Genomic DNA, 22,773 nt, shown 5'->3' on the forward strand with positions numbered 1-22,773 from the left:
TTAAAATATAAATACTCAGACAGAATTAATGTATACTCAATTATTATATTAGTAAGCATACAGGACAAGAGAAAGGATGATGAAAGTAATAGTGTACAAAAGCTATTTTGCCTTAATTTAGCCATAAACAGGTCATCAAAATCCTCTTAATTACCAAATTTGACATAAACCATAGAAGGCAAATCTCAACTGTTATCTTTTCCTTATTTTTATCATAATTGAAAATTTAACACCATTATGAATAAAATGTGTCAGGTTTTTATTTCCTTTTCAGTTATTAAATGTCCACGGATACTATAACAAACTATAAAAACATCAATGTATAGAACAATATTACCCATCCAGTGAACACTGAAGTGACTATAGGCCAATGAACACCATGATTTAAATCAACTAACAAGAATATCATTATCTTAGCTCTATAAAAGTTCCTAAGTTGAAACAAAATATTGTTTATATAAAAATAGTCAATTCTTCTAATAAAAATACATCCATGACATTTATATTACAACCTCTTTCTTAAAAAGAAAGCCAAAGCTGTAGAGAGCAGTGACATTCCACTGTTATACAACATTCCTCCAAGAAACTAAACAATATAAAGCCAAAATATCCTGAAATATGCCTTCGATTGATATAAAAAGCTACATAATAACCAAAAATAAGGAACTAAACTGGTCCCACAAAAATTAAAAAGACATGTACTTAATAAAGCAGAGAAAAACATGTTCGTATTCCACATGTAGGTTTATGAAACATCAAAATATTACTGCTTAAAAATAATATGCACAAGATTAAAATCAGTAAGATTACCAAAATCTACTCTCTCTTCACAAGAAAAGATACAAAGAACTCTGACAATATTCTTAGTCTAAAAGGCAATGGCAAATTAAGGCATGAAATCAAAAACCCAGTAATTGCCATACTGAACTAAAGTGTTAAGATCCTGGCCCTTCCCTTCTCCGAACCACAAAAATGAAACAGAGATTCACAAGACTAATATCAATGAGCATATCACACAGAGTTAATATTTTCATGATAACATACAGGATCAAAACATAAAGCTTTGCTTAAAACAGTTAGCTAAGGAACTGAAACACAGACACAAGGATAATTGCTTCCTTTGGGCTTTAGCTGTCAAACACAAGAAATGCCAATGCTTTTTTACGGTCCTGTGATAATCAAAACCTTGTCATAGAGCAGCACCTGTAGCTCTGTAGGCTAGGGCACCAGCCACATACACCAGGGCTGGCGGGTTCAAACCTGGCCTGGGCCTGCTAAACAGCAATAACAACAACAACAAATAGCCAGGTATTGTGGCAGGCGCCTGTAATCCCAGCTACTTGGGAGGCTGAGGCAAGAGAATCCCTTAAATCCAAGAATGTGAGGTTGCTGTGAGCTGTGACGCCACCACACTCTACCAAGAGCAACATAGTAAGATTCTGTCTCTCAAAAAAAAAAAATCCTCGTCATAGACTAGACTATCAATGAATATTTATTTTTAAATGAATTTATGACACTAAAAGCATAAGCAATAAAACAGATAAATTAGACTTCTTCAAAATTAAAAACTCTTATGCTTCAAAGGACATTAAAAGATAACCCACAAAACAGGAGAAAATATTTCCTCACCACTTCTCTGATAAGAGACTATTTTCTAGAATGTACAAACAATGCTTACAATTAAAAAGACAACCAAACTTCAGTGAGCAAAGAATTTGGATATATCTTCAAAGAAAACAAACAAATGGTCAATAAGCAAATAAAATGATGCTCATCAATTGTAATTATGGAATTGAAAATAAAGACCACAATGAGATACAACATATAAATTAGGACAGCTAAAATGCAAAAGGCTTACATCTAGGTGTCATTGAGGATGTGGAGAAATTATAACCCTCATACATTGCTGGTGGGACTATGAAATGGTATGGCCATTTTGATACTTCCCCAAAGAGTTACACATAGTTACCATATTACCCCATCAATTCTATCTCATCCATGTATACTCAAAAGAAATAAAAATACATGTCTACACAAAAACTTATACAAGAATTTTGATAGCAAAAGCATTCCTAATAGCTACAAAAAGTAGACACTAGCCATTAAATGATGAATAAAATGTAGTATACTCCACAAAAATGTAGTATACAGCCACAAAAATAAAACACTGATACATACCACACACAACATAGATGAACCTTGAAAATAATCATGGTAAGTCAAAGAAGCCACACACAAAAGGAAAAATATTTTATGAATCCATTTTTATAAAATGTCCAGAACAGGCAAATCTATACGACAGAAGAGATGTTAGTGATTTCCCAGGGCTTGGGGGTAAAAGTAGGGAGAAAGGATGATGACAATACCCTAAGATTGGATAGTAGTGATGACTGAACAACTCTGATAATATAAAAATGCACACTGAATTATACATTTTGGTATGAATTTTCTGGCATGCATGCTATACCTTAATAAAACTGTCACTTTAAAAAAACTAATTCGCAAAGATGAAATAAACATCATAAGCATATATAATACAAAGATGATTGCTTCTTTCTGACTCAAATATATGCATCAATGGTAAAAAAAAAAAAAAGAAAGTAAGTTACTCTTTTCTACTTAATACATCTCCAGAAATCAGTTACCACATTTAAAGTGGTAAAAATTTGTTTAAAGATCTTTGCAGTATCATTTGCTCCTAAAAAAGCTCTATTTATTATAAACATACATTGAACAAAATAGTGCAATACTGAATATTAAGTATCTCCTATGGTTAATATAGAATTTTAGAAACATTATTTGGTCAAGTATTTATTGTATCAAATGTATTAAAAACTATAATAAAAGAAACCAATACTTATCATAAAATATTTTTTCCTATTTCTGAGAAAGTTTACCTAACCAAATAAATGTATCTCCCCTTAAAAATCTTTTATTGACTACATTAAAAACAAGCAAAAACTATACTATGATACTTCATTATCCAATGTCTCAGCACTTCTCTCACATTTCTGAAGCTTAGTTAATAATTTCAAAATTCATCATGATTAGCCAAAGCACTGTTATATCTATATAATCACCTTATTGACAAGTCTGAATCACTAGGTGATTAGTTGAAGTAGAACACATCCTGAAATTAACTTGCCTACCTTTACTCAAAAATAAAAAAGCACAAGCTTTATGTAGTGAAGTCATAAGATTATGAAATTTTGTTGTTTTTTTTTTTTTTTTTTTGTAGAGACAGAGTCTCACTGTACCGCCCTCGGGTAGAGTGCCGTGGCGTCACACGGCTCACAGCAACCTCCAACTCCTGGGCTTAAGCGATTCTCTTGCCTCAGCCTCCGGAGTAGCTCGGACTACAGGCGCCCGCCACAACGCCCGGCTATTTTTTGGTTGCAGTTTGGCAGGGGCTGGGTTTGAACCCGCCACCCTCGGCATATGGGGCCGGCGCCCTACTCACTGAGCCACAGGCGCCGCCCAAGATTATGAAATTTTTAATTATAATCACCTACAAAATTTTTCATATTTTAATCTTGGAACAAACAAATTGGAGTAATCCAGGTAGGAATCATAGCACCTGACCACAGTATTGGTGTTCACATCATCATGATGTAGCAAACAGAACCTAATATAAGGAAGAGACATGTAATAGATGGCTAAAGAAGAAATCTGTAATAGATGGCTAAAGAAGAAATCTATACTACTTTTGGTAACTAATAGGGAACTATTACAAAATCTCAATTACGGAAAATCCTATTTCATTCATAAAGTATTATTATTACTGCTCACTGAAACCATCTATTTCTTTGTACTCTTAAGGATTTTCTGAATACTATGTGTAGAATGGATCAGAAGGGGATCAGAATAGAAAAAATAGAAAAAAATAGAAAAATAGAAAAAATCCTATTTCCCAAGTAAAAATTAAAAGAAATATAAATTACAATTGTAATTTATACTGACTATTAATTATAAATGCCATCCATTTGGCATATGTGTAAACTTAAGTAACATGCAAATGATGGACCTTTCCTAACAAATGCAAGCAGTGTAACCTGGTTCTTTGTACCCTCAATGATTTCCCAACAATAAAACACACACACACAAAGTATTTAACATGGAGAATATGTACTTACCAAATAGTTAGACAGCCTTTTAAAAATCCTGCTGGTGGTTGAGGCTCCCTAAATAATAAAAAAAAGATAAATCATTTTTCAATTTCAGAGTTACACCTACTCTGTTAAAATTCTACCTAAGAATTCCATTTAATATATGGTAAATTTATTTTTGTATGACACTTTGAAACCTAAAGCGTATGTTGAAACGTTGGCATATGATAAATATGAAACAAATTTTTTATAATCATATAAATAATTTAAATTTTACATGTAATATGGAAAAGCTAATAAATTATCAAGAGTTTACTAGACAACAAAAAAATGAGCTCTATCACAAATTAGACTGAAAAAAAAAGATCAGACAATAGCGTACTAACAATGTCTTAGAGAAGCATTCATATGTTCTTCTGGTAATCAACAAACGATGTAATTATTCCACATTCTGGTATTAAGTTACCACCTTTTAAGTAGCACTTAGGCAATCTAACAGTCTATAAAATAGAGCCAATAAAGTGGAGAAATTTTACCAAATATTCAATTTGTTAAAAAATTAACACAAGGAAACATTATAAAATCCATCCTATGGTAGTAAAAAAGATTTATGCATAATAAGAGATGATAAAGAGAAAAATGAATTTTTACTATTTATAAAAGTTAGCTGTAAATAATTCTGTAGTAAACATAGTACAAATCCTTTCAGTGAAGTCTTAAGTCAAATTAAGTTCAAAAATTCAAGAATAAAAGTATAAATAATATTTGTGAAGCTCTTGTTTGCTAGCCCTCTGCCTCAAACTTGAAAAACTTACAAATTCTTTTGTGTAATCACTTCACACTTTATAGAGATTAAGTCATCTGCTTAAGTTGTTGCATTTGACTACACAACCCAGTGTTTTTAAACCACCATTGTAACTTCTCAAAAATCAAATAAATCAAGTAAGACATGATACAACATAGTATGAAGTAAAACTGATTGTCTCTTTTAGAGTCAGGAAAAGCTCTATTTTTAAATTCTTTCTAAAGAATTATAGAATAAAAATCAACCTTTCTAAGTAGCAGAAATTACTAGAAATTAAAATATCACACTTAAAAATAAAAAGGTTTTCCCATAAGTAAGCCATGCCAATAAATTTTCTATGACTACTATAGCTAAAATCAAAATCAATAAAATGAATAACATAAATCTTATAGGCCATTAAAAGAGGGGAAAGAAAGTATATCAGAGACCAACACATAAAATTTAAAACTATAAAGCTTCTATAAAATAAGAAAAATATCATGAGCAAAGATTTTTTAAACAGGACACAGAAAAGAAAACAAATTGAATCAATTAAGAAGTACTCTTTAGAAATGAAAATGCCAACTACAGAGTAAGAGAAAATATTTGCAGCAAAAAATTCAGATCCAGATTTTTAAAAAACAATTTCAAGTCACCAAGAAAAGAACAACCCAAGTTTTAAGACAGGTTAAAGACCAAACAAAATGTCACAGATGATAATTAGAAGTGTTTAACATCACTATCAGAAAAGTACAAATAACACCATGGTGAGATATAATCACCCACCAAAATGACTAATTTTTATCCAAAAACCAGACAATACCAAATTAAGGCAAGAATATGCAGCAACTGCCATTTTCATACACTGCAGGTGGAAATCTAAAATGGTAAACAGTATGGAAAACTGTCTGGAAGTATCTTCTAAAGCTGAAGATACACATTCCCAATAACTAAGCCATACTACTCCTGGGTATTCACACTCAATAAAAATGTGTATGTGAAGAACTGAAATTACACTTTTTATATTTTCAGACCACAAGGCAATAAAGGTAGAACTCAACTCCAACAAAAATCTTCATCCCTACACAAAGGCATGGAAACTAAACAACCTTATGCTGAATGACAGGTCAAGGAAGAGATAAAGGAGGAAATCATTAACGTCCTTGAACATAACAACAATGAAGATATAAACCACCAAAACCTGTGGGATACTACAAAAGCAGTCCTAAGAGAGACATTTATAGCGTTGGATTCCTACATCCAAATAACAGAAAGAGAGCTCATCAACAATCTAATGAATCATCTTGAAGAAATGAAAAAGGAAGAGCAATCCAATCCCAAATCTAGCAGAAGAAATAACCAAAATTAAATCAGAAATTAATGAATTGAAAACAAAGAAACAGAAAAATCAATGAAACAAAAAGTTGGTTCTTTGAAAAAAAAAAAATCAATAAACCATTGGCCAGATTAACTAGCAACAGAAAAGTAAAATCTTTAATAACCTCAACAAGAACAACAATGGGAAATAACTGACACCAAAGAGACAAGAGGTTATTTCTCACTACTACACCAAACTCTATACCCAGAAATTTGATAAAGTGGAGGAAACAGACCAATACCCGGAATCACACCATCTCCCTAGACCTAACAAGGAAGAAATAGATCTCTTGAACAAACCAGTGCTTGAATAATATCAAGCACTGAGATTGAATAAACAATAAAAACTTCCAACAAAAAAAAAAAAAAAGCCCTGGACCAGACAGCTTCACACCAGAATTCTATCAAACCTTCAAAGATGAGCTTGTCCCTATACTACAGAACCTATTCCAAAACACTGAGAAGGAAGGAATCTTCCCCCAACACATCTATGAAGCAAACATCACCCTGATATCAAAACTAGGAAAGGATCCATCTAAAAAGAACTACAGAAAAAAATTCACAAATGAATACAAATGCAAAAATATTTAATAAAATCTTGGCTAATAGATTATAGCTACACATTAAAAAAATTATGCATCACAATCAAATAGGCTTAATCCCAGCGATGCAAGGCTGGGATACACAAACCCATAAATGTAATTCACCTTATCAACAGAAGCAAAAACAAAGACCAGATAATCCTCTCAATAGATGCAGAAAAAGCATTTGATAAATTTTAACATCATTTTCTAACAAGAACACTTCAAAATATAGGCATAGGATACATATTCTTAAGCTCACTGAAGCCATGTATGGCTGGAGTAAAATATACTGAATGGAGTAAAACTGAAAGCTTTTCCACTTAGAACTGGAACCAGACAAGGATGGCAACTATCACCACTACTTTTCACCACAGTTCTGGGAGTTGTAGCCAATGCAATCAAGCAAGAGAAGGACACAAAGGGCATCCAAATGGGGGCAGAGGAGGCCAAATTCTCACTCTGTGCTAATGATATGACCTGATACTTAAGAAACCCTAGAGGCTCAACCACAAAACTCCTGGAAGTGATCAGGAAATACAGTAACATTTAAAGGCATAAAATCAATGTCCACGAATCAGTAGCCTTTGTATACGCCAACAAGAACCAAGTTGAGAAGCAAATCAAGGACAGAATTCCGTTCACAGCAGCTTCAAAGAAAATGAAGTACTTAGGAATGCACCTAACAAAGAGGTGAAGGACCTCTACAAAGAGAATTATGAAACCCTAAGAAAAGAAATAGCAAAAGACATTAAGAAATGAAAGAACATACTATGCTCTTGGCTGGGAAGAATCAACATTGTTAAAATGTCTATTCTACCCAAAGCAATCTACAGATTCAATGCAATCCCTATTAAAATACCAACATCATATGTTAAAGAACTGGAAAAAATAGTATTCTGTTTTGTAGAGAACCAGATAAAACCCGTACAGGCAAGGCAATTCTTAACAAAAACAAAGCTCGGGCATCACTCTACCAGACTTCAGGTTATACATATTACAAGTCCACAGAGATCAATACAGCATCGTATGGGCATAAAAATAGAGATACAGACATATGGAACAGAATAGAAAAATCAAGAGATGAAACCAGGCTCTTACTGCCATCTGATCTTTGATAAACCAAACAACAGCAGACAATGGGGAAAAGAATCCCTATTCAACAAACAGTGCTTGGAGAACTAGATAATTAACCTGTAAAAGTCTTGACAATGGATCCACACCTTTCAATACTTGCAAAAATTGACTCAAGATGGATAAAAGATTTAAACCTAAGACACAAATCTTACAAAAAAGAACCTTCAAACCTTCAAAGAAAAACTTCAACTTGCAAAAATTGACTCAAGATGGATAAAAGATTTAAACCTAAGACACAAATCTTACAAAAAAGAACCTTCAAACCTTCAAGAAAAACTCTTGATGACATTGGACATCAGACTGGGGTTAAGATTTTATGAAGAAGACTTCAGCAGCAATTGCAACAACAACAACAACAAAAATGGGACCTAATTAAGCTGAAAAACTGCACAGCTATGGACACAACAAGCAAAGCAAAAAGGCACCTTCAGAAAAAGAAGAGATACTTGCATGGTCTGACAAAAGACTGATAACTAGAACCTACAGAGAACTCAAATTAATCAACAGAAAAAGAGCAAACAATCCCAGCTACCACTGGACAAGAGACATGAACAGAACCTTCTCTGAGAAAGATTGACAAATGGCTAACAAACATTTGAAAAAATGTTCATCATCCCTAATCATCAGAGAAATGCAAATCAAAGACACCCTGAGATATCACTTAACCCCAGTGAGAACAGCCCATATCACAAAGTCCCAAAGCTGAAAACGTTGGGATGTATATGGAGAGAAGGAAACACTTTTACATCATTAGCGGGACTGCAAACTAATACAGCCTCCTTGGAACAAAGTATGGAGAATCCTCAAAGAACTCAAACTAGATCTCCCATTTGATCCTACAATCCCATTACTAGGCATCTACCCAGAAGAAAAAAAAATCATTTTATCATAAAGACATTTGCACTAGATTTTTTATCGCAGCTCAATTTACAATCACCAAAATGTGGTAACAACCTAAATGCCTACCAACCCAAGAATGGATAAATAAACTGTAGTATATGTATACCATGGAAAACTATTCAACCATTAAAAAAGATGGAGACTTTACATCTTTTGTATTGACCTGGATGGAGTTGAAACACATTCTTCTTAGTGAAGTATCACAAAAATGAAGAAGCATCCATTGTACTCAATACTAATATGAAGCCAGTAGATGATCTAATAGATGCCCAAATAAGAGAAAAACTCAAATTAATTCAAGGTGCAGGAGGGAGAACAAGGGAGCTGGGGAGGGGATGGGTATGCTCCCACATTAAGTGCCCCATTAAGTGGGGGCACAATGTTACGGTGTATGGCACACCTCTTGGGGGCGGGATGCAATTATAAGAAGGAGTCTACCTAACAAATGCAAACATTGTAACCTATTTCTTTGTACCCTCCTCAAATTAACCTGAAATTTAAAAAATAAAATAAAACACAACATAAAATTCACTGCTTTGTAGTAAAAGAAAGAAATAAGAAATATTTCTTTAACCTAAAAGAAATAAAGGGCAAAAGAAATTTAAAAGAAATGTATACATATATGCACAAAAAGATACATATGAGAATTATCAAAGCAGGATTATATGTAAGAACCCAAACACTATATGATCCAATTGTTCATCAGCAGTAGAAGGGAGAAATAAACTGTAACATATTTATACACTTAGCAAAAACTTTTTAAAAAAGCCACAAACAGGGTGGCGCCTCTGGCTCAGTGGGTAGGGTGCCGGCCCCATATATGAGGGTGGCAGGTTCAAACCCAGCCCCAGCCAAACTGCAACAACAACAACAACAACAAAATAGCCAGGTGTTGTGGTGGGCACCTGTAGTCCCAGCTACTCAGAAGGCTGAGACAAGAGGGTCGCCTAAGCCCAGGAGTTAGAGGTTGCTGTGAGCTATGATGCCACAGCACTCTACCAAGGGCAACAAAGTGAGACTCTGTCTCCAAAAAAAAGCCACAAACAAAATGGGCGGTGCCTGTGGATCAGTGGGTAGGGTGCCAGCCCCATATACGGAGAGTGGCAGGGGTTTGAACACAGCCCCAGCCAGCTAAAACAGCAATGACAACTCCAACAAAAAATAACCATGTGGGCCCTGCGCTGCCCAGACTAGCGAACAATACAGTCAAGATGGCTAAAGGTGACCCCAAGAAACCAAAGTGCAAGATGTCTGCCTATGTCTGCCTTTGTGCAGACATGCAGAAAAGAACATAAGAAGAAAAACCCAGAGGTCCCTGTAAATGTTGCAGAATTTTCCAAGAAGTGCTCTGAAAGGTGGAAGGCAATGTCTGGGAAAAGGAAGTCTAAATTTGATGAAATGGCAAAGGCTGATAAAGTCCGCTGTGATGGGGAAATGAAGGATTAGGGACCAGCTAAAGGAGGAAAGAAGAAGGACCCTAATGCCCCCAAGAGGCCACCGTCTGGATTTTTCCACTTCTGTTCAGAATTCCGCCCCAAGATCAAGTCTACAAATCCTGGTATCTCTATTGGTGATGTGACAAAAAAGCTGGGTGAGATGTGGAATAACTTAAGTGACAGCGAAAAGCAGCCTTACATCACTAAGGCAGCCAAGCTGAAGGAGAAGGATGAGAAGGATGTAGCTGACTGTAAGTCTAAAGGAAAGTTTGATGGCGCAAAGGGTCCCACTAAAGTTGCCAGGAAAAAGGTGGAAGAGGAAGATGAAGAAGACGAGGAAGAAGAAGAGGAGGATGAATAAAAAACTGTTTTATCTGTCTCCTTGTGAATACCTTAGACTAGGGGAGAGCCGTAAATGACACATCTCTTAATTGAGATATGTCTATTGCCCTCATTAGGTTTAATCATAAAATTTGATCACGATCATATTGTAGTCTCAAAGTGCTCTAGAAATTGTCAGTGGTTTACATGAAGTGGCCATGGGTGTCTGGAGCACCCTGAAACTGTATCAAAGTTGTACATATTTTCAAACATTTTTAAAATGAAAAGGCATTCTCGTGTTCTCCTCACTCTGTGCACTTTGCTGTTGGTGTGACAAGGCATTTAAAGATGTTTCTGGCATTTTTTTTTTTTTAATTTGTAAGTTGGTGTTAACTATATGGTTATTGGCTAGAAATCCTGAGTTATCAACTGTACATATCTATGGTTTGTAAAAAGAACAAAACAACCGAGACCAACTCTTGCTGCTCCCTGCTTGGCGTTAAGGCCATGGGGAAAGATGTCCTTCTGAGGGGCCGTAGCTCAGGGCGTGCACTGTGAGCTGCACCTGTTGACACTGCTGCGGGCATCCATTTAGCTTCAGGTTGTCTTGTTTTTGTATATAGTGACATAGCATTCTGCTGCCATTCTTAGCTGTGGACAAAGCGGGGTCAGCTGGCATGAGAAGTGTTTGGATTTTTTTTTTTTTTTTTTTTTTAGTTAAGTGCGGTAGTTTTTAAACTGTTTGTTTTAAAACAAACCGTAGAACTCTTCATTGTTGGCAAAGCGGCAAGCAGAAGAGCCACTGCATCAATGAAAGTTCAAGAACCTTCTGTACTTAAACACATTTGCAATGTTCTGCTATTTTTTGTATGTTTAGAATGCTGAAATGTTTTTGAAGTTAAATAAACAGTATTACATTTAAAAAATAAATAAATAAATAACCATGTGTTGTGGCAGGTGCCAGTAGTCCCAGCAACTCAGGAGGCTGAGGCAAGAGAATCGCTTAAGCCTCAGAGTTGGCTGTTGCTGTGAGCTGTGACACTACAGCACGCTACAGAGGGTGACAAGGTGAGACTCTGTCTCAAAAAAAAAAAAAAAAAAGCCACAAACAAAATGATGTATCTCAAAAACATAATGCTATATAAAAGGCAAAAAAGTATAATCTATTTTTAGAAAATTAAAAACAAGCCAAACTGTTCCCTGATTATGAAGTCAAAATAGTAGTTATCTTTCTTGTCAAAGAGTAGAGGCTTCTGAGGACTTCGTATTTTGATATGGATTGTGTGTTCACTTTGTAAAAGTTCATCAGTATAGAAAGGTTCATCGATACCTTTCTGTATGTAAATTATACTTCAAATTTTTTAAGTTTATCTTTTAAAAAAATCAAAGAGATGAAAAATTGCTTCTCCAGTAATTTCAGGGCATGATACTAACATGTAATGTATTAATTTGAAAATCTGAATTTCTTTAACCATGTATTTCAATTTATTTATACCGATTACATAATCAAAATATAGATGATCGTTTTATATTCAGAAGTTTAACAGTAGCTTCAACATAAACATAAATTTTACTGTCACCGAATTCCTTATGATTTTCTATTAATGGTAGAAAAAACTCTGCATAACATCTTCCTAATGCTTGTCCTAGACAGGCTCAAGTCAAATTTACAAATACTGTATATAATTTTGCACACACATTAAAAGCACAATAGCTAAGACATTGTTTTCAAAAGCAACCTGATGGTCAATCCAAGAATATATAAACCTTTAAAGCAAACTATTTGGCCCTATTGCTTAGAAAAATCTTAAATTTTTTTTCTTTCTAAACCTAAGAAAAGTAACTCTATTGATTAAAATGACCTGCATGGGTAGGGTCTTCCAGTGAGGATGAGAAAATTCACTAGACAGATTCTAAAAGAGCTAAAACACTCAGAAAATCTTAGATTTTTTAAAACCAATACCTTTTGACAAAAAGCCTTTTGAAGTTTTTAGAGAAAAGCCTTTCGAATATTCTTATATATTATGTAGAATGTTTTATGTTAATATTTACAATGGTATACCTTCCTTTATTCAAAATATAAACAGTCCTATCTGTAATTCCTTTTATCCATTTTCTATTTGCCTAATCATTGCTATTTAATCTAACCAACTTCTACTTCTCTCTCTAAACTAAATAACATAATTATTTGACTAGATTTGAAAACTTTTATCAGATTTGAGTAAGGGAACTTGCCTTGTGACAATCTATTTGTCTTGGGCTGCTGGATTTTTTTTTTTTTGTAGAGACAGTCTCACTTTACCGCCCTCGGTAGAGTGCCATGATGTCACACAGCGCACAGCAACCTCCAGCTTTTGGGCTTACCCGATTCTCTTGTCTCAGCCTCCCGAGCAGCTGGGACTACAGGCACCCGCCACAACGCCCAGCTATTTTTTGGTTGCAGTTTGGATATTTTTTGTTGTGAGTCCAGTCTTTCCTCTTCTACAGGGAAGAGGAAACAATGGGCCCCATATGAACAATTCCCAGACACTAAGGAACTCAGGCCAGCATCCTTTAGGCAAATCCTACTACTTTGGAGGATTCATCAAAGCCTTAAGAACCTTCCTCAGTCTCGGGTTGTTTTATCAGTCGTAGACATCTTTCTGAATCTCAACAAAACTGATTCTTAAATCAGTCTAATTCTATAACCCATCCAAATATAAAACATGCTTCTTCAAATTCAGGTACCTGTCTTTCTAAGTGGCATATTTTCAGCAAGAATAATTCAAGACTTATACTGACCACTATGGGCAACTTTTGATATAAACAAAATTATAAATTTGAGATGTACCCTAGAACAAAAAGAAAAAAATACTCCCTTATGAGAAGTTTGTCTTATCTTCCTAAAAGAGAAAGATAAAGTTACTGAATGTAAAGGAAACTTCCTCAGAGATTATACATCTAAGCAAAACAAGACAGACAAATACTAGACAGACTAGTTAGGATAATAGTTTAGGGTCCACTTTGAAGCTAAGTGCCAACAGTGACCAAGTCAAGACAAAAGATTCTACCCCAAATCTAAAGAGCCCACAGAGCCACATATGGGTTTATTAGGAAAGTTAACCTGATTTTATGACTTCTAGTAATACTAGAGATCCCAGAGAAGATGGTAAGACTGTAAGCAAAATAAGGTTCCCCTAAAACAAAAGATGTATAATGAATTCAGCAATTGCTACTATTCATTCAGCAATAAATCTAGAAGACTGTTCATGAATTATAATGATGTAAATACTGGTATTCAGAAATCTACCATGTTTACATGGTTCTCATAATTTATTTTCCTAAAAAGCTGTTAGTTTTTAGTTGTTTTCAATTTTGGAGATAGGTAAGTTGGAACTAGATTGGTAAAGAATATAAAAAGGCCAGGACTCAGCTACTCAAAATTCTTAGTAGCTACATGGACATCAGATCTTGAATTATCTAGGATAAAGCATTAGAAATCAATTCTCAAATTAACCATCACCCATTAGATTTAGCCCAATTACAATATTTTACAAATCAATCCATCACAAATCAAGTTTATCTACGTTATGCAGAATTGAATCCTATTATTTTACAGACTTCAAATGTCTTTTAAAAACTTCATGCCATGGGCGGCACCTGTGGCTTAGTGAGTAGGGCGCTGGCCCCATATACCGAGGGTGGCAGGTTCAAACCTGGCCCTGGCCAAACTGCAACAAAAAAATAGCCAGGCGTTGTGGCAGGCACCTGTAGTCCCAGCTACTCGGGAGACTGAGGCTAGAGAACTGCCTAAAAAATCCCAGGAGTTGGAGGTTGCTATGAGCTGTGACACTACGGCACTCTACCAAGGGTGATAAAGTGAAACTCTGTCTCTAAAAAAAAAACAAACAAACAACTTCAATGCCATAACAATTTTTTGTAAAAAATGTAAATTTTCAATCTCATACTGCATTTCTCTTTCCTTAACAAAGAGGGCACAAAACTGAGTATTTATCTTCTCAAGCATATTACCTATTGCTACAAAACTACAAAGGAAGGCTTACACATGAACTCAATTAGAAAGGAATCCTTCCATTTTCTGATCACATTCTCACAGACGTTATCAACAAATTCAAAACGAGAATCGCGGAAGCCCAAGAGCTAGAGGTTGCTATGAGTCCTGTGACATCATGGCACTCTACTGAAGGCGGTAAAGTGAGACTCTGTCTCTACAAAAAAAAAAAAGTAACCTCACAGTACTTTGAAGACACTCAGTTTGCCCTAATTGTTACAACACTACAAAAATTAAAATTTCAATATAACTTAATTTATTTCTACACAATTACACACTTATAGCTATCCTTGCTGTTTTCATCAACATCTCCATAAACCTTAAAAATCTTTCTAAAATTCTTCACAGTTCTTGCAATTGCCAATTCTAAAAAGTACTTCCTGGACAGGCAAAGTGACTCATGCCTATAATCCCAGAACTTTGGGAGGCCAATGCAGGAGGATCATTTCAGACCAGAAATTCAAGACCAGCCTGAGCAACATGGTGAGACCCTGTCTCTACAAAAAAAAAAAAAAAAAAAACAGAAAAATTAGCCAGGCATGGAGGTACCTAGAGTTTTAGCTACTCAGAAGGCTGAGGCAGGAGATCTCTTTAGCCCAGAAGATTAAGGCTGCAGTTAGCCAGGATGAGGCCACTGTACTCATGCCCAGGCAAAAGTACAAGACTCTATCTCAAATAAAATAAATAAATAAATAAAAGTACTTTTGCAGAGCATGGTGGTTCATGCCTATAATCCCAGCCCTTTGGGAGGCCCAGGAAAGAGGACTGCTTGAGGTCAGGAGTTTAAGACCAGCCTGGGCAGAGGGAGACCACATCTCTATAAAAAAAAATGTTTTTAATTAATTGAGCCCTCTAGTCCCAGGTACTCAGGAGGCTGAGACAAAACGATCACTTAAGCCCAAGAGTTCAAGGCTAGTAAAGTATGTCAGTGCCACTGCACCCCAACAAAGCAAGATCTCGTTTCTTTAAAAAAAACAAAAATGTACTTAATGTCTTTCACTATCACCTTCATAGTCCCTAACTCAACTTAACCCCCAATTTATTGCAGTCACATACCATTACTAGGTGAATTCTCATCCCCTTCCTCAAAAATTAACTTTATCTACAAATATAAACTACCCACAGTTACCTTGATGTTTACAATTAGAAGATTCTGTGATAAATTAAAACTTTATGGAGTCCTAATGTCTTAAATGATCCCTAAGATTACACCATTCAAGCTAATTTAATGAAAACAATGAAAAAGAATGTCACAATAACTGTGAAAAGAGTGAACATATTAATTCTTAAATCTTGTGCCACAAAATTTATTTTATATTCTAAAGAACAAAGCATTCTACAAAATCAAATCCATCACTACTATTTAACAAATGGGGACAACAAAATTTATTTGAAATAATTTGAAATAGGAATTTATTTGAAATAATAAGATTGCTATTTCAGCATTTGTAGTTAACAGAATTAAAAAGATAAAAGTAAGAAACATGAAGTTTATTCCTCAACATGAGCTTCATCAAGTTCAAGTCATTTCTGTAAATACAAGTCACTTTTGTAAGCAATGATGTCAGCCTTTTAGTCCATCCCTAAAGAAGTAAGGGTCCTGGGTATTTAACCATGTCCAGGCAGTCTTTTTTACATTATTAACTCAGGAAAAATGGGTGCCCTTTACAGAGTTTTTAAATTAGGAAACAAAAAAAAGTCAGGAGTCAAATCAGGACTGTAAGGTGGATACCTAATGAAACTCTTCCACAATTGCCCTTGTTATAAACAAGAGTTATTGTGGTAGAGAACAACTCTCTAGTGAAGCTTTCCTGTGCATTTTTACGCTAAAGCTTTGGCTAACTTTCTCAAAACACTCTCAAAATAAGCAGATGTTATTGTTCTTTGGCATTCCAGAAAGCTTGAGAATCAAAAAAAAACAAAAACAAAAAAATTGCTGTCCTGACCTTTGCTCTTGACCAGTCATCTTTGATTAGACCCCTTCCCATCTCTTGGTAGTCATTGCTTTGATTGTACTTTGTCCTCAAGATCATCCTAGTAAATCTAGGCTCCACCTCCTGTTTCAGTTCTTCAAAGGATCTTGATCCCACTTGTTTAAAATTTCCATTAAAAGTTCTACCCTTGTTTGCAGTTGATCTAGGCACAATCATTTAGACACTTATTAACTGGAAATTAAAGTTTGTTCAACTTTCATTTTTCAGTCAGAAATGTGTAATCTGAACCAACTGAGATGTCTATATAGTTGGCTATTATTTCTGCTGCTAGTCATTGGTCCTCTTCAATTAGGGCAAAAACAAGATTAGTATTGTCATTGTAAGCTGATGATGGATGATCTGCTGCTGTAGGCTTAATTTTCAGCATTACCTAGTCCCACCTTAAAATGAGCTATCCATTTGTAAATTGCTGATTTCTTTGGTCCATTGTCCCCATCAACTTTTCATAAAGCATCATCCATGATTTCACCATTCTTCCACCCAAGCTTCACTATAAATTAATTGTTTGTTCTTGCTTCAATTTTAGCAGAATTTACACTGCCCTGATGGCGGTTCTTTTGAAATTGATGTCTTAGCCTTCTTAGGGTCTCAGGGCGGCACCTGTGGCTCAGTGAGTAGGGCACCAGACCCGGCCAAACTGCAACAACAGCAACACCTTCTTAGGGTCTCAAACCAGAGCCTATTTAGACATGTTATGATAAGTGAGTATGAGTTTATTTGGCTGCAAAGAAATTTTGAAATCCATGCATAGTTTTTAAAAAATATGTATTTTCCCTAAACTTTTTGAAGACATCTCATAGTTAGTAAAAGACAGGTCTATCTAAAAGTCTTCTAAATCTCAATATCCTTTTCTACTAGCCCACTGGTTAGAATTAGATACTAATTAAACACTAAAAATAATTAGTATTTAAGTTGGGGTGTGTGGGGGGGGCTCTTTGAGACAGAGTCTCACTATGTCACCCTCAGCAGGGTGCCATGGCATCACACCTCACAGCAACCTCAAACTCTTAGGCTTAAGCGACTCTCTTGCCTCAGCCTCTCAAGTAGCTGGGACTACAGAAGCCCACCACAATACCTGGCTACAAGGTGGTGGTGGTGGTTGTTGCTGTTTAGCAGACCCAGGCCAGGTTCAAACCTGCCAGCCTTGATACATGTGGCCGGCGCCCTAACCACTGAGCTATGGGAGCCAAGCCAGTATTTAAGTTTTAATCTTACAGAAAAGTTAACACATTATCCTTTCCATTCAAAAACAAATTATTCAACTTGACCACAGAATATACCTTCTTTCAAGTATATATAAAACATCTAAATAAAGCAAGACTTAACACATTTAAAAGAACTGAAATACTACAAAATATATATTATCTGACTTTAATGGAATTACAATAGAAATGGATAACAGAAAGATTACCTGAAAATTTCCCTACATGGGAATTCAACCATATATCTAAATAACATGTGGATCAAAGAAGTAATCTCAAGAGAAATTAGACTAACGATTGGGAACTAAATGAAAATAAAAATATAACACCAAAATATATTTGATGTTGTCAAAGCAGCACTTACAGGAAAATGTACAACATTAAATGCCTGTTGTCAGAAAAGAACAAAGGTCTCAATCAATAAGCTACCACCCTGAGTTTACCCTCAAATCACTCAGTAGGAAGGCAATAATAAACAGCAGAAATCAATGGATTATGAAGGCACTGAAAACACAAAAAGGAGAGAAAATAAATACAAAAGCTGGTTCTTTGAAATGCTCAATAAACTGATAAAGCTTTCAGCCAGATTCAACCCATAAATTAAAAGAGAGAGAAAATATACAACCAGCATGAAAGTGGGGATATCCATATATATCCTTACAAACATTAAAACAATAATTAGAGAACACTACTATCAACATTATACATATAAATTCAGCAACTTAGATGAAATTGGCCATTTCATCTTAAAAGCTATTAAGTGCCAAAAATCATTCACAAAAAGATAGATAACTTAAATTGTCTTATATATAAAATGAAACAAATTCATAGTTTAAAACATTCCAAAAAAGAAAACATCATGCTCTGATGGTTTCACAGTAAATACTACAAAACATTTAGGAAAAATAATACCATTAAACACAATCTCTTCCAGAAAATAGAAGCAAGAATACTTCACACAAAAACCCTCAACGAAGTATGAACAAACCCAATCTAGCAAAATAGAAAATGAATACTAGCTTACAACCAAGTAGGGTTTATAGCAGGAATGCTCAGTGAGTAGGGCGCCGGCCCCATATGCTGAGGGTGGCGGGTTCAAACCCAGCCCCGGCCAAACTTGTTGCAGGTGGCCGGGGCTGGGTTTGAACCCGCCACCCTCAGCATATGGGGCCGTCACACTTTATGGGGGCAAGACATGATTGCAGGAGGGACTTTGCCTAACAATTGCAATCAGTGTAACCTGGCTTATTGTACCCTCAATGAATTCCCAACAATAAAAAAAAAAAAAAAAATAGCCAGGCGTTGTGGCGGGCGCCTGTAGTCCCAGCTGCTTGGGAGGCTGAGGCAAGAGAATCGCGTAAGCCCAAGAGTTAGAGGTTGCTGTGAGCCATGTGACGCCACGGCACTCTACCCGAGGGCGGTACAGTGAGACTCTGTCTCTAAAAAAAAAAAAAAAAAGAAAGAAAATCATGCAATGGAACAGATCGTATTAACAACCTAAGAAAAATCACATAATGATTTTGTTAACTCCAGAAAAGGCATTAGATAAAATTTAACATCCATATCTGATTAGAAAGAAAAAAAACTCTGAGCAAAGAAGGAATAAAACAGAACTTTCTTAATCCCATAAAGGGTATCTAAATAAAACTATAGGTAATATATTTAATAACAAGACCAGGAACAAAGTAAAGATGTTTGTTCTCACCACTTCCATTCAGGATTGTACTGGAATACCCTACCAAGTATGATTAGGAAAGAAAATGAAATAAAAGGCATACAAATTGAAAATGAAGAAACTTTCAAAAACTGTTTATTTGAAGGCATGATTGTCTACATAGAAAATTCAATGGGCTCTATAAAAAAGCTTCTAGGACTAACAGTATGTTTGTTTTTGAGACAGAATCTCATTCTGTCATGCTAGGTGGAGTACCATGGCATCATAGCTCACAGCAACCTCAAACTCTTGGGCTCAAAAGATCATCTTGCCTCAGGTTTTCCATTTTTAGTAGAGATAGGGTCTCGCTCTTGCTCAGGCTGGTCTCAAACTCCTGAGCTCAGGCAATCCATCCGCCTCAGCCTCCCAGAGTGCTACGACTGCAGGAGTGAGCCACACAGTTTTGCCTAATACTCTAGGATTTTAGTAAGTCCTGGAATAGAAGATCAATATACAAAAAATTAATTATATTTTTTATATACTAGCAATGATACATCAAAAAAAATTTAAACATTAGCATTTACAACAGCATAGAAATGCTTAGATGTATGACTATAAAACGTGTGCAGGATCAGTACTTTGGAAGCTATAAAACAATGAAGAAAGTATTGAAGGACTTAAAAAATGGAGAAATATACTGCATTTGTGGATCAGGAGGCTCAATATTGTTAAAATGCCAATCCTCCTCAGATTGACATGTAGAGTAAACATAATTCCAATCAAAATCTCTGCAGAAAAAATTTATGGTTGTTAACAAGTGATTCTTCAATTTACATGAAAAAGCAAAGGAACTGAAATACCCAAAACACTATAGAAAAAGGACAAATTAGAGAATCCTACTAGGAACCTGTTACAAATATAGACCATTGGATTTTGACAAAAGTATGAAGTAAATTTCATGAGAGAAAAGATATTCTCAACAAACAGTCCTACAACAATTGAATGTCAATACGCAGAAACAATGAACCTGTACTCTCTCACATAACTTACACAAAAGTCTGCAAGGTAGATTACAGTCTAAATGTACAATAATAAAACATCTAGAACAGGGTGGCGCCTGTGGCTCAGTGAGTAGGGCGCCGGCCCCATATGCCGAGGGTGGCGGGTTTGGACCCAGCCCCGGCCAAACTGCAACAGAAAAATAGCCGGGCGTTGTGGCGCGCGCCTGTAGTCCCAGCTGCTCCGGAGGCTGAGGCAAGAGAATCGCGTAAGCCCAAGAGTTAGAGGTTGCTGTGAGCCGTGTGACGCCACGGCACTCTACCCGAGGGCGGTACAGTGAGACTCTGTCTCTACAAAAAAAAAAAAAAAAAAATCTAGAACAGCGGTTCTCAACCTGTGGGTCACGACCTATGAAAATATATCCTGCATATCAGATATTTACATTACGATTCATAACAGTAGCAAAATTAGAGTTATGAAGTAGCAACGAAAATAATTTTGTGGTTGGGGCTCACCACAACATGAGGAACTGTATTAAAGGGTCGCAGCATTAGGAAGGTTGAAAACCCCTGATCTAGAAGAAAGCAAAGGGGAAAAACCTGAATTTCGGCTAGGCAAAGAGTTTCTAAAACAAAATTAATTCATGAGAGAAAAACTTGATAGTTTCATCAAAATTAGAAACTTTTGCCCTGTATAAAAGACAGAAGAATATGAAAATACAGATCACACACTGAGATATCTGCAAATTACATATCTGACAAAGGATTATATCTACTATCAAGGACTCTCAAAATCAAAAGTAAGAAAGCAAATGACTTTATTTTAAAAGCTGTCAAACTATTTAAACAGATACTTCACCATGCTCTATCAGATAAATTACAGTGACATACTCATGAATTAACTTGCCTGACGATAAAATAAAGTATAAATGAGCAGAAAACATTAATCGGAGACAATTATCTATTGGCCTTTCATGTGTCTACACCTTTTGAGAGAAAGACATTGCTCTTTGGTCTGCACCGTTTTTGTTTGTTTGTTTGTTTTGAGGACATTTAACAACAAACAAACTTGGGAGACAGAGATTGTATCTCCTTCCAAAGCAAAGGCAGAGATTCTTACTTCCTATAATAAATTACTAGTCAGGTTCTCTAAGCTAAGGATTCCTTACTTGTTATCCAATCTATTGTCTATACAAGTATCATCTGACCCTCTTCAAACACTGCTGTATGGGAACCGTAGCTCAAGAAATTGGCTAAAAAACTAGCTAATGCTTCTGACCATTGCTATTGCTTGCACTACTAATCCTTAAACCCCAACTCAAGAGTCTCATATCTTCTACCAGCATTCATGAAACTACAGCTGAGTAATCTATTACCTGAAAATAGGGTAAAATCTCAGACCCTTCACAGTTCTTGATGGTGGATCTCTAATTCCAAATAAAGGGAGCAGAGTCAACATTAGTATCTCCCTGTGGTTTCATTTGCATTCCCCTAATGATTTATGATATTGAGCATCTTTTTATATGCTTATCAGCCATTCTATATCTTCATCAGAGAAATGTCTGTTCACACCTGTTGCCCATTTTTGAATTGGGCTATTTGTTTTATTTAGTTTATGGGTATAGTACTTTTATTAAAGTTAGAAAAAAATTAAAGGCATAGAATGTTCTTGCTTTAATAAATTTAGCCAAGTTAACTGTTATTCTTAGAGTGAAGGAATAAAATAACACTTAAAAATAGTCTAATATGGGTGGAACCTCTGCCTCAGTGGTTGGGCACCAGCCCACATACTGAGGGTGGCAGGTTCAAACCCAGCCCCAGCCAAACTGCAACAAAAAATAGCCAGGTATTGTGGTGGGCACCTGTAGTCCCAGCTACTCGGGAGACTGAGGCAAGAGAATCGCCTAAGCCCAAGAGTTGCAGGTTGCTGTGAGCTGTGACGCTACAGCACTCTACCAAGGGCAATAAAGTGAGACTCTGTCTCTAAAAAAAAAAAAAAGAAAAAAAATAGTTTAATATAATAAGCAAAGATATAGTGAATCTGATAAAATAGCTATTAGAAAAAACAGAATGTGGTCACAGTGGAAGTGAAAGTCCTCTTAAGCAAGTACTCTGGAAGACACATGATCTGAGCTTTCTATTGAGACTAATCTCTTAAGAGATGCAATGACATTTATCTATTTTTATATATACTGATCTTATTGTAGACCATAAAGGCAATGAAATATCTTT

At 35.5% G+C, this 22,773-nt stretch overlaps 1 protein-coding gene and 1 pseudogene across 4 annotated transcripts in view; one reads left to right on the forward strand and one right to left on the reverse strand.

The window, feature by feature from the left end:
- FBXW7 (F-box and WD repeat domain containing 7) overlaps nt 1-22,773 on the reverse strand; it is a 249,075-nt gene that overhangs the window by 156,387 nt on the left and 69,915 nt on the right. For 3 of the 4 annotated variants that reach the window (XM_053582913.1, XM_053582904.1, XM_053582895.1), the window contains one exon: nt 4,134-4,181. Coding sequence is in view for 1 of the 4 variants with exons in the window: in XM_053582888.1 (XP_053438863.1) it covers nt 4,134-4,181; nt 11,208-11,321 (162 nt within the window). In the remaining 3 variants the exon portion in view is untranslated. Of the gene's footprint in view, nt 1-4,133; nt 4,182-11,207; nt 11,457-22,773 lie in introns of those variants that run through there. The other variant, XM_053582888.1, reaches the window with a different exon arrangement.
- LOC128580705 (high mobility group protein B3-like) lies at nt 5,636-10,682 on the forward strand (annotated as a pseudogene).

The sequence above is a fragment of the Nycticebus coucang genome, chromosome 1 (genome assembly GCF_027406575.1).
Source record: "Nycticebus coucang isolate mNycCou1 chromosome 1, mNycCou1.pri, whole genome shotgun sequence".
Classification (NCBI taxonomy): domain Eukaryota; kingdom Metazoa; phylum Chordata; class Mammalia; order Primates; family Lorisidae; genus Nycticebus; species Nycticebus coucang.